The sequence below is a fragment of the Guyanagaster necrorhizus genome (assembly GCF_019112545.1).
Source record: "Guyanagaster necrorhizus MCA 3950 unplaced genomic scaffold BT62scaffold_24, whole genome shotgun sequence".
Taxonomy (NCBI): Eukaryota; Fungi; Basidiomycota; class Agaricomycetes; order Agaricales; family Physalacriaceae; genus Guyanagaster; species Guyanagaster necrorhizus.
The window spans coordinates 428,541-439,333 of NW_025064903.1; the positions used below are offsets into that span (position 1 = coordinate 428,541).

The 10,793-nt window shown below is 47.2% G+C and overlaps 6 protein-coding genes across 6 annotated transcripts; 1 reads left to right on the forward strand and 5 right to left on the reverse strand.

The window, feature by feature from the left end:
* Nucleotides 1–485: 485 nt before the first annotated feature.
* Nucleotides 486–1,657, forward strand: BT62DRAFT_922054 (uncharacterized protein; the record flags this gene model as incomplete). Its single annotated transcript, XM_043184375.1, has 2 exons — nucleotides 486–1,221; nucleotides 1,284–1,657. 2 exons carry the CDS (start codon nucleotides 486–488, stop codon nucleotides 1,655–1,657), a joined length of 1,110 nt encoding a protein of 369 aa, XP_043036771.1.
* A 231-nt stretch (nucleotides 1,658–1,888) lies between these two features.
* BT62DRAFT_935224 (uncharacterized protein) lies at nucleotides 1,889–3,245 on the reverse strand. The gene is made up of 2 exons (XM_043186889.1): nucleotides 2,473–3,245; nucleotides 1,889–2,415 (listed from the first exon to the last, which is right to left on the reverse strand). Exons 1-2 carry the CDS (start codon nucleotides 3,230–3,232, stop codon nucleotides 1,985–1,987), a joined length of 1,191 nt encoding a protein of 396 aa, XP_043036772.1. The 5' UTR covers nucleotides 3,233–3,245; the 3' UTR covers nucleotides 1,889–1,984.
* Nucleotides 3,246–3,627: 382 nt separating this feature from the next.
* On the reverse strand, nucleotides 3,628–5,498 carry BT62DRAFT_953731 (flavonol synthase). The gene is made up of 11 exons (XM_043188276.1): nucleotides 5,356–5,498; nucleotides 5,080–5,308; nucleotides 4,979–5,021; nucleotides 4,870–4,922; nucleotides 4,741–4,817; nucleotides 4,571–4,678; nucleotides 4,434–4,515; nucleotides 4,217–4,388; nucleotides 4,098–4,160; nucleotides 3,930–4,042; nucleotides 3,628–3,870 (listed from the first exon to the last, which is right to left on the reverse strand). The coding sequence occupies exons 1-11, from the start codon at nucleotides 5,407–5,409 to the stop codon at nucleotides 3,764–3,766; spliced, it is 1,101 nt and encodes a 366-aa protein (XP_043036773.1). The 5' UTR covers nucleotides 5,410–5,498; the 3' UTR covers nucleotides 3,628–3,763.
* Nucleotides 5,499–5,962: 464 nt separating this feature from the next.
* BT62DRAFT_903871 (MFS general substrate transporter) lies at nucleotides 5,963–7,900 on the reverse strand (the record flags this gene model as incomplete). The annotated part of the gene is made up of 16 exons (XM_043183537.1): nucleotides 5,963–6,015; nucleotides 6,121–6,174; nucleotides 6,226–6,298; nucleotides 6,354–6,437; nucleotides 6,488–6,552; nucleotides 6,601–6,736; nucleotides 6,791–6,801; nucleotides 6,860–6,905; nucleotides 6,959–7,074; nucleotides 7,133–7,198; nucleotides 7,250–7,298; nucleotides 7,354–7,398; nucleotides 7,456–7,550; nucleotides 7,605–7,698; nucleotides 7,749–7,782; nucleotides 7,833–7,900. Coding segments are annotated over 16 exons (1,089 nt in total), but the record flags the coding sequence as incomplete, so codon positions are not given.
* A 1,364-nt stretch (nucleotides 7,901–9,264) lies between these two features.
* On the reverse strand, nucleotides 9,265–9,720 carry BT62DRAFT_1009480 (uncharacterized protein; the record flags this gene model as incomplete). Its single annotated transcript, XM_043177555.1, has 2 exons — nucleotides 9,265–9,365; nucleotides 9,483–9,720. 2 exons carry the CDS (start codon nucleotides 9,718–9,720, stop codon nucleotides 9,265–9,267), a joined length of 339 nt encoding a protein of 112 aa, XP_043036775.1.
* A 216-nt stretch (nucleotides 9,721–9,936) lies between these two features.
* On the reverse strand, nucleotides 9,937–10,585 carry BT62DRAFT_1034725 (uncharacterized protein; the record flags this gene model as incomplete). Its single annotated transcript, XM_043178375.1, has 3 exons — nucleotides 10,516–10,585; nucleotides 10,288–10,458; nucleotides 9,937–10,236 (listed from the first exon to the last, which is right to left on the reverse strand). Exons 1-3 carry the CDS (start codon nucleotides 10,534–10,536, stop codon nucleotides 9,937–9,939), a joined length of 492 nt encoding a protein of 163 aa, XP_043036776.1. The 5' UTR covers nucleotides 10,537–10,585.
* Between the last annotated feature and the right edge of the window lie 208 nt (nucleotides 10,586–10,793).

Sequence of the window (10,793 nt, forward strand, 5' to 3'; positions counted from 1 at the left end):
AAGGACCGAGTCACCTTGACCGTGACTGGCAGATTCGGCCCGGAACATCATATAACGCAGTCCTTGAGCTTCCTTCGTTTGACTTCGTACCACCAGCATCAACAAACTTTCTCCTCTCAGCCTTCCGAATCTTTGTAATGGCATTTGACCCTTCCGAGCCCTGAGTTTCTGCCCTCCCTTACTCGTCGTTTTGTTCTATCTTGCCACGACATTTCTAAAATTTACTTTCTGAAGACAGGCTTCTTATTGAGCCTTTGGCTGCCTTCTTCGCTTGACACAAACAACTTCTCGCATAAAGTATTTCTTTTGGTAAGAGGCACCATCGCTCCCTTCTGGCTCCCATCTTGATGCTTAGACTTGGGTAGAATACGCGTGTTCCCACCAGAACCCAAGAGATAATCAAAACACTACACCTTTTTTTTTGTGCGCTGTCGTTACCACTTGCATCTGATACCGAACATGACTGAGCCAACACACAGTGCGCCATGGTCGAAGTTCCTCAAGAACTCGTCGACGTCATTATTGACCACCTGCACGCAGACCGCCGTGCCCTCCTCGCCTGCCTATCCGTCTCGAGCATTTTCCGCTGTCGAGCCCGGTTTCACCTTTTCCCGACCATTCGCTTGAACAAAAAGCGCGATTTCGAGGAATTCAACGTTCTATGTGCGAAATCGCCTTCGATCCCTGACCTTGTCAAATCTCTTCACGTCATCCTTCCTGAATCTGTCACCAATATACCAAGTCTTTCGCGCGTCCACACGCTTTATCTTAACGGCTCGTTGCGGGTCATGTCTCTGCACTTGGAGTCCTTCAGTAGGATTTTCTCGTGGGTTCCTAGTACCCTTACATCTCTATCGATCGAGGCCATCACATTCCCGACAGAAACTTTTCGTCGCTTGATTGGGGCTCTCCCACTCCTTAAATATTTATCCCTCTACACCGTATTCGTGACTGGAACAGGATCGGTGGACTCTCAACTACTCGAGCTGTCCCGTGGTGGTAAGGGCCCACCGTTAGAAGTCCTGTCGATCAGATCCCTTAATCCCGACGGCGTCTGTCCCTTTTTCCATGGGTACCCCCTGTCAGGACCGTTCGCCCTATACAATCTACGTGAGCTCTATTTCCCCCGCTTTGTCCTCGAACAAGTTCCGGATATTCAACGTATGCTCGACGCGAGCAAGGACTCGCTTCATGAGCTACATCTCGAGCCTGCATTTTACAGTGAGTCGTCTTCGTGTTCTAAGGTCATCTTTCCACGTCAAAACTCAGCGTTACACTTACAGAGGTAGGCCCCGTATCCGGATGGTCGGACAAGCAGTTCCTGGATATCTCCCAAATACCCATCGTAACCCTTCCGTTGCCGGGGAATCGGTTCTTGGAACTGGAGTGGCTCGTTGCGTGCTTGGAAAAAGGCTCGTATCCATTGAAGATTGAGCAGATCAATATAATCATAACATATGTCTCCTTCCTGCATTTTTGGAGCGAGATGGACAAGGCGCTTTGCGGTGATCCGCATTTTAGTGCAATTCGGGTGACGATCACTTGCGGAGGGTTGACAAGGCAGGAAGCGCTGGCCATCATGTCAGCGATGCCAGGACTGCATTCTGAGGGGAGATTGAGCGTTGGGTACAAGGGGGGCGACGGCGATGCTCTATAACTCTTGTTCTTTAGATAGATCACCTCGTACGTCTAGTTATCTTCGCTGTCCTCCCCCGCGCCTGGACCAAGCTACAGGGAGCGCTCTTCGGATTCCCTGGAGGATGTTCATTGAAACCAGGAAATGAACGAGACCGACGTCTCTTTCTTGTATGCTGTCGGTGACCGATAGACGGGTGTGCGTAGACTCATATAATTGGTTCACACTATATATTTATGGAGGAAATGAGGAAAATACAGCCATTCCGATGGATTTTCTACCCTGTATTCTAGGAGATACCATGAGAAAATAATGAATCAGATATGTTCGAGGAGACACCGTTTTTGGTCAATCGGCGCCCAAAGAACCAGGATCAAACTCAATACCCTGATAGACCGGTATTCTATCCTTCGTAAACAAAAAGCTCAATCGCCCCGCAGAGTGCATCTTGGGCAAGAGCACAGACAAGTTCCCTTTAATCGTGTCCTCGTTATCCCAGGCTTCTAATTTGACCGTGAAGCAGAGCAAAGACCCTTTATCTCGCATAGCGTTGTCTATCGCCATCCATGTGCCCCCAACACGCAGATCCTCGAACCCCCCTTCATCGAAGTAGATAGTGATGTTGAGCCGTGCAGGTGCACCCTTGCGCAAGCATTTTACAAGGTATTTCATATCCCAAGCAAAGGGCATCGAGAGAGGGCCAAAGTTGACCAACGGGACGCGGGATAAATTGAGTATGTGATTATCCTTGCACTTTTCGAGATCGCTGCCTTCAGAGTCTGAGAAGGAGTTGAGCGGGGAGAAGAGGGGGAGGATGAGTATCCGATGTGACCTACAAGGAAGAAGAGACACCTCCTGGATCGTGTCGCGTGTTATGTCTAGGATGTTCTGCATTTGGGATACAAGTCCCAGTTTAAAAAAGACCATCTGAAGCTTGCGGAGGGCGTGCAAGCCGAAAGGCTTTCTCCAGCCTGTTTTCGCTGACCCAGGACCTACGAAGGCGCGTTCGTGGTTGTTCCTCATACCGGAAGATAGGATTGTGAGCATCTCGATAGGGGGTCCCGGGGCGGAGCTGACGTCCTCAATGGATTTCGCATCGTGAATGAGAAGTGCGTTGATAGTTAGCGTTTTGAGCCTTGCGAAGGATTCTAAGCAGCTGCGAAAGCTTTGCGCAGAAGGGAAATGCATGCCTTCGAGTTTCATCGAAGTGGCAGCGTAGGACACCTGAGGACCAATTGCGGATGCGCTGACCCAAGGAATTACGCAGTTACGACCAGCACTGTATCCACTGATGTATATCTTATCCAGATTGGGTAGGTTGTGTAGCCGCAGCTTGTCTGAGTCTGGTCTAGGCTGCCCATCCCAGGCCACGATCCGAAGCCCACGGACGAGAGGAGGAACTGATGGTGAGATTCTGCACAGTTCGTTGAATCGCGCACATTCCTCAGCGTAGAGAATGTTCACAGCCCGAAAGAGAAGATACTGGGCTCGACTTCGGAAAGAGGGGGACAAATGCAGTGCCGCCCGAAGTGCCTTCTTGTCATCCTGGAGCCCGTCGACTATGAGATCAACGAGTTCTTGAGGTATATCGATCATAATCTGAGGTCCATAATAATTACTTGACTACTTTTGAAGAAATGGTTAGTTATATTACTGACATAGATTGACACTTGACTGAAATGTTGAGGATATTCTGTCGCAGCACCTAGACCTGGGAAACTTGGAAATCTGATATTAGTAGTGCGCAGTCTATGACTTACTCAGAAAAACATCTTACCAGCAAACGTTGTGAAGAGCTCCAAGGTAGGAAGAATACCGTTGGTGGGTGATCAGAAGAGGCCCGTTGCGAGGCGATTTTCGGACCTGATGCAGGCACGCATGACAAATTTAAGAACGTCGCAACGGGTGAGTCGTTCAAATTTTACATCCATTGAAGGACTTATCTTCATACGGATCGTTGAGTCGTTTACGGTACTACGTTCAACTCAAAGGCCCTGCGAAATATAAATTACAAAGTATCAGGGATAATGACTTCACCGCTACAGATAGGATAGTTAACTCTTATTAAAGGTCAGACTTCATGCAACGTTCCCACAAGCCGTAGTTGTCTCACTTCAAACAATGCAACTACACGTAGACCTGCTCCTTAAAACCTGGAAGAATAGTTGCCGTACTGAATTCACCAGTTCGGCTTCCTTTCGCCCTCTGCCATATTTGCTTAGCAAAGGTCCACTCTGAACGAGTAGACAAGGTCAGTAACACGAAATTTCCCATCGTTGGAAAATGCACTAACCTTCCATAGTCGGCACTTTGTTTCCGGTAGACTCGAACTGGTTCTCCGAGTGTCCTTCCTGATCCAGTACGGGGGAGTTTTTGACGGTCGCAAGGGAAACATCACTGTGGGGTCTAAAAAGTCGACAAGTTCAATATGGGCCCGAGCACCAGACCAGATTCGACATACCTGGAGAAGTAGAGCAGCCCCAAACGGTCAACGTGCTGCTGATCTTTGGGCGGAACAGTCACCCTAGAAGACAATCCATTACGTTGTGATACCGAAGTATCTAAGAGAAAATATCGAACCGATGGACTGTGCTCTTGACGTATCCGCCGGTCAGGAACGAGAGGGCGTCGCAGGCATTGACTGTGAGAGTCGCATCTTGGGGTTTGACCCATTTCCATTCGTTGGTAGAGTGGTAACGAATTTGAAGCGCCGCAACAGGTTGACGGAAGAGGAGTGTAAAGCTGCCGAGGTCTTAAGGACAGTTAGACTAGTCATGGTAAGTATTAATAGACCTACCTGTATGTCCGTACGACCAGTTCGTGATTTTCTGGTTTTCTTCTTCAGTGAATTTCGAATATTTCATGTATCTCAGATGATCCTATACATTATTTTCAGGTCGACTCCCGGTACTAAGCTAAGATAAAAGGGCTCACCTCGCTCTTCTCCTCGTATTTATGGATGTTAGTGAAAACATCCTCAGGAAGTTCTAAAGCAATGGCCAGTAAAACAAACAGAGGATCCAAAACTTCGCTGTGGAGGGACTGAAGAAAGGGTGTCAGTACTGAACGCCGATCTTTAAGCATATCGAGTTAAAAGCGCTGACCTTGGCAAATTCTTTGACTTCATTGAGGTTGTCGGTTATAACAGGTGGATGGACTTGGGGGAAATGGCCGTTGAACTCTAATAATAATTGGCAGTCAGAATAAGGCAGGGTAGACCAGCTAGATCTCACTTGGAACGTTGTACATTTCCGTGCGGTCTCTCGTCCCCGATTCAACATGGATACTAGTGTGGGGAAGGTCCGTTAATACCTATGTGTAAACCACTTTGAAGACACCCACATTTTGCGACCGGCAGGGATATAGCCATTGACCTTACCGTTAGCTATATGGCACGAATTCTCATCAATGTCATTCTTCTCACAGTAAAACGATTGGCTCACCCATGTCAGGCGTATACGCAGATTTTTCCTCCACCGGTAGCTCAAAGAACAGTTTACCAAGGGCGAACTGGCGATCGACGTGCTCCTGGGATATGTTAAAGTTCTTGACATAGAAGAACCCCTTCTCGCGGACGGCCTCGATAAGCGTCTTTGCAAGCTGCTTCTTGCCCTCGGGGGTACTATATAAACTCAGGTCAACGGTAACGAGGTCCGCCCAATCGAGATCTTCCTGTCATCACCGTCAGCCTGATATGCGATTAGAGAACAGTGACGAACTTTGGTTTCCGGGACATATTTGTAGGATCCTAACTGGGGCGTGGCGACTGGCATTATGTACACAGAATGACTGTCTGAGAAGTCAATATAAGAGGACTCTTATGTCTTCGTCACTGACGTCCCCGGTAAGTGGTAATGATGAGTAAGTCGAGAGCATATCGACTGATATCGGTCAGATTGAGCTCGACAAACAATCACCTCATTAGATACAGGTATGGTGCTATTCCTGCATCGTCCGGTGACGTCCGGTACGTATATCATCCGGGTCTGAGATTGCGCCATACCGGCTCAGTTTGCTGGAGACGGCGCGAGCGAAGATCTTAGAAATTGTTGTCATGGTCAAAAGACATATTCATTTTTTGCTCTCTTCCTGCTCCGAAGTCTGTTTCTCGATACTGCTCGTATCTAACGCCGCACCAGCCCGTCTGATATCTCGATTCTGGAAAAATAAAGTCGCTAATGCCGCACAAACTGGCAACATTGTGTTAAAGAGTGGGCGCAACAGATGACTGATCAACTGACTCATGGCGACATTGATGAAGATAGTGGTCACGTTTCCAACAAATACCCTAAATCCGCTTCTTTTGTCAGAGTACAGGTAAGAATGTTAAGGAACGCACCGAGGCTGATCCACTTGAGGAAATATGACACTAAAAAGACCTCGGTAAATCGACGAATAACGGAGACAAGCGGAATAAACACATCGGAAGCCATGCCTGAGGTAAACCCAATGAGCTCGGCAACCGCAAAGCACTCGGTAGGTACGAACCTCAAAAACGTATGCAAACGCGCTACAACTGGCAACTATAAATGCCCTCTCTGTTCGGCATGATTAGAAACCATCGCATCAATCGAAACCCAATGGCTTACTCTCGTTATCGTAGCTAGTGAGCTCGTTTATCCAGCCAAGAATGACACCAGATAAGCCATTGCAAACTTGAGTCTATGAGATGAAGCAGTGAGAGAGAGTACATTACTGCGATACAAGATTAACCCACCATATAATAGAATGCCCAGCGTCTGGGGATATTTGTGTACAGAGGCGTAGCTGCAAGCACGATGCAGACGACGATATTCCAAATCTGCGATAAAGTGTCAACATGGTATATTGGTGTGTATAAATTGCCTGTACCCCAGCGACGACAACTGGCGGCCATCGTTTCTGGGTAGCGTCAGACCACCAGGCCCATATCAAAGCTATATGCACGGTCAACCCATTCCTTGATCAAAGGACAAGAAGCGCACTCATGATGATTTGCACAACATTGATACCAAAGGGGTATATGTTGATTTGACTGACTGTATATTTTGTATGACCTTCGGTGTTAAAGCTCTTGAGCCAGAATATCATCGAGGTCGCAGGCCCACGGCCATTATTATACTAGGGCAAGTTGAATCAATGAGATGTGATGGATAACAGAGATAAAAAGCGTACGAAAACGTAGACTAGACGTAATCAAAGTCATCAGTTTGAATCATTGCTGCCAGCAACTTTGCTACTAACAGGTAACAAGCACATAAAAATGCCATGTCTTGAAAAACCCTAAGACCTGGACCGAGCCATTGGCGAGAGTGCCAAGCCAAGCGAAACGGTTAATCTTACTTTAGCCTTGGTGAACTTCGCGGGCGGTTTCCTTCCAATAAGCTCCATCCGCTTCCGGGCGATCGCAAGTTCTTGTTCGGAGAAGAGAACCGATGCCTTAGTATTATGCGGCAGATCTATGAAAGGTGTGGAAATGGTTATGGGGTAAGTTGTCCAAAGAACATGGGAGCATACCGGGCATTACGAAGAAGCCAAAAACGCTGATGGTAACCGTAATAATTCCATCGATGATGAAAAGCCCTGCACAACAGTCAGTAGCCGTAAAAGAACTTAGAGATGTGAGTGACGCACATCTCCAGCCAGCAAGGCCGCGAACACCGTTCAAGCCGTCATAGGCAGCCTGATAATTATGCACGTATGACGACGCAGACGACTGGGAAGGCGAAAGAACCTACAGCCTGTAAGAAACCACTGAACATTGGGCCAGAAGCAGCAGCCGTCTGGCAATATTGATAGACAGTCAGCAGGTGCAGCGTACCACGAGATGGAGATCGTACATGAACTATACAGATGCGCTTCGTCAGTTCCTCGCCCTTGTACCAACTGCTAATCACATATGCTGTGCCGGGATAAAACGTTGATTCCGCCAAACCTATTGCCCGAATTTAGTAGCCGGTCCAAACAGCCAAAAAGGAACGCGTTTTACCAATGAAAAACCGTAAGGCACAGACTTGGTTGAAATTTTTACTACTTGCGAGAACCGTCGTGAGAATGCTCCAGATAACTTCCATTGCGGGAATCTGACACGTTCCGATGAACGGTGTATACCACGAACATAAGTTTCACATACCCAAATGGATGGCCTAATTCTGGTCATGAGAAGGCTAGGAGATGTTAAAAGTCAACTAATGGACCTGCGCGATTTGTTACGTACTTTGAAGGGATTTGTCCAATGACATAGCCGACTGTCCAAGAGGTTGTGATGAAGTTTAATTGATTTCCGTGTCTAGATGAAATCAGTATTGCGCAAATTAGCTGAGAGAAGGGCCACTACAAGTGTAGACTGATATAAAAATAAGTCGCTGAAGCTATGGAAAAGATAAAGAGTGACGAACTCATCTTGCATTCCCGAAACATACTTTCAATCCTCGTTAGTTCGACCAGAGAGCCAATACGATGATACGAGGTGACCCACAGCATTCTTCAATGAATAAAATCAGGGTGGACACTGGTACTCCGTTGTAATAATCACGCACTGTCACGTTTTGCTGATCTAGATACGTGTTAGACAGAGATGGGTAAATCGACAAAGATACGGAGTCTTTGTAAAAGCACTTATTTGCTGAAGTACGACAAAGTCGCATAAGTCAGAATACATGCGTCGAGCTTGGCGAGGAACCTCCTCTCTTCCGACGGTTTATCCCACGTGTCCCTAGCATACATTTGTTAAAATCAGAGCCGAACTTTCATGCAAGAATGATAGATACTTACCAGATGAGGCTGTAGAGAGGTCGTTTCTTGGGGTTCAATGATTCGGCGGACATTGTTCAGATGTCTTGACTCCTCCGAAGCTACTGCAGGAGAATACTTATCCCATTCCATCGACTCGCTGGTATTTCCGGTATTTGCTCTTCCCTTTCTGAGCTCAGGCAATCTCAGGCTGGCACATGCAACCTTCAAAAGTTGCGGCGTTACTGACAAAACATCTTAGTCAACATCCTTCAAGAAGACAGCTACATACTTCTATTCGAGAGAGAACCAACACACGGCGAGTAATCAGAAGGACAGGTGGCTGCATTTTCCTGAGTCTTCGAATGATGGGGAGTGGTGTGTGAATATTTTTGGTGTTTAGTAAGGTCATGAGGGTAGCGATGCGATGTGCAGCAAGTTATACATGAGAACGGCTTCGCAGAAGGAAGAGAAAGGTGGCGAAGAGAAGGCGTTGGGCAAACATCGGAAGTCAGTCCGAGACCTGCCGGTAGTTTTTGAAATCGCACTCCGAGTTCACCGGGAAACTCTTTTTTGGTGACAGGCCATTCTCAACTTAGTTCTTCGACATGAGGGCAGTCAGTGGAAGACTCAATTCATGAAGGGAAAGATAATCCATCACAAAAGACGTCAATTGATGAATAATCAATGTGGTCATCGGCTCGTCTGCAGGACGCGTTGGGGTCAATTTTTGAGCAACTTCTCTACTGAGGACTGGTGGAGCAGGATGAATGATGAGACGAAAGGCGCGAGGCCTTGGTGTTGATCAGGGGTGAATAAAGAAACCAGACATCGATAATCTTATCCTTCACTACCAGTCGCCCAGCGGAATGCGATCTGGGAAAAGCCATCGAGATGATGTCCCGAACTGCTTTATGTCACGTATCCATGAGCGAAAGCTCAGCGCGGTAGACCATATCCTGTAACATAAGGGAAGCAACCCAGCGAAAGTTGGCCTGCCATTCATCATCGAGATGCCCTATTGCAATTTATGTCAAGTTCAACCAAAACCTGTTTTAGAATGTCAGTGTGATGTATATATATTAGGCCTCATTGCTGTTTGCCTTGCCCTAGACTGTAGCTTTTATATCAGCACCGGCTACTGCAGCTGTGGAATGCGCAGACTTTTGTCTCTTCGAAGCCGGCTGAACGTCGTCTGGGGTAACACGCGTAGTTCCTCTGGGTTCGAGTTGATACTGCGCTGCATAATCGGAGGGGCATTCATCCATTGCGAGTACATCTTGCCAATGCGATTTCAGGCCTTCGTAATCGGAGAAAATCACAGTGTCGGCAGTGACTGATGGCTTGACAACAGCACCCATCTTTGCAGCCATATGCACTGGTAGATTTATAAAGTTCTGCAACTGCCCGCGCTAAACTTGTAAGCGTCCTTTCTTTTGTTCTGAAGGTCCAAGGTTGATAGGTTAGTCTCCAAAGTTTGAGGGGGCCAATTCTCTATCTTGCTGACGATCATGGCGCCCGCGTCGGCATACAAAATAATTAATTATCGTCATCTTAAAACTAGCCTTTAACAAAGCCTCCAACTCTATTTAATCTAGTTCCAAAAAGTCTTGTCGGTGGAAAACTACGTGACGTCCACCCTCTATCGGAACCTCGGAGGCAGCATTGGGTTCAGTCTTCGTGCGTATTTTCCCTCTCTTTCGTTCTTTTTTTCCGATCTGCTCGTCCTTGGATAGAAACTCGTGATACAGAGACATCGCTCGACGACGAGGTTTGATGCCCAGTATGCTCTCTGTGAAAATGTCTAGGATGGGCACAGAGTCCCACCAGGGTAGATTCTGATATGCCTCCCTCACGCGAGGTATTTCTGCGTTCAGTCCCTCCGATACCTAATGACCATATGAGCTGATATTAGCGAAGAGTTCTATCATGGGAGGGACACCAGCTGCAAGTTCGCTGAATGCGACACGGATGTCGGTGAAGAAGCAGTCAAGTGAAGGTCGGAGGATTTCGTCGATCTCGATGATATATTGCTCTCGTAGCCGAGCACTTGCTGTCTCGAGAGGTTCATGGTCAACTGCTCTCTTTAGGCTTTTCACTGCAGTCTCGAACTGGAGATATGATCGCGCTCAATAATCATGTCATTTTGTTTTCTGATAATCGCTTACCGGATTTAATACTGGAGACATTTTCCAAGGCCCAAAGGATTCGAAGAATTTATTTACAAGGTAATCGCGGTAATGAAGTTTGATGCCGAAATTCACAGAGAGTGTGCAGTTTGTCCAAAAATACCGCGCGATCCTTGGTCAAATTGGGTGTTACGATAAAGTCCATACTTCCCGGTGACATGCCCTCTCCATGTTCAGGCATGTAAAATTGCGAAAATTGCAAATACATGGACTGCATTCCAGTCCAGTAAGCATGTAACAGAAAATAGGACTAGAGC

Coding starts and splice junctions, on each gene's coding strand:
- BT62DRAFT_935224 (XM_043186889.1), bottom strand. CDS start 3,232: ATGATCGATATACCTCAAGAACTCGTTGATCTCATAGTCGACGGGCTC. Junction 2,416..2,472: donor GGAGGTGTCTCTTCTTCCTT/GTAGGTCACATC, acceptor ACTCCTTCTCAG/ACTCTGAAGGCAGCGATCTC.
- BT62DRAFT_953731 (XM_043188276.1), bottom strand. CDS start 5,409: ATGCCAGTCGCCACGCCCCAGTTAGGATCCTACAAATATGTCCCGGAA. Junction 4,516..4,570: donor AATACGAGGAGAAGAGCGAG/GTGAGCCCTTTT, acceptor AATAATGTATAG/GATCATCTGAGATACATGAA. Junction 4,389..4,433: donor CTGGTCGTACGGACATACAG/GTAGGTCTATTA, acceptor ACTGTCCTTAAG/ACCTCGGCAGCTTTACACTC.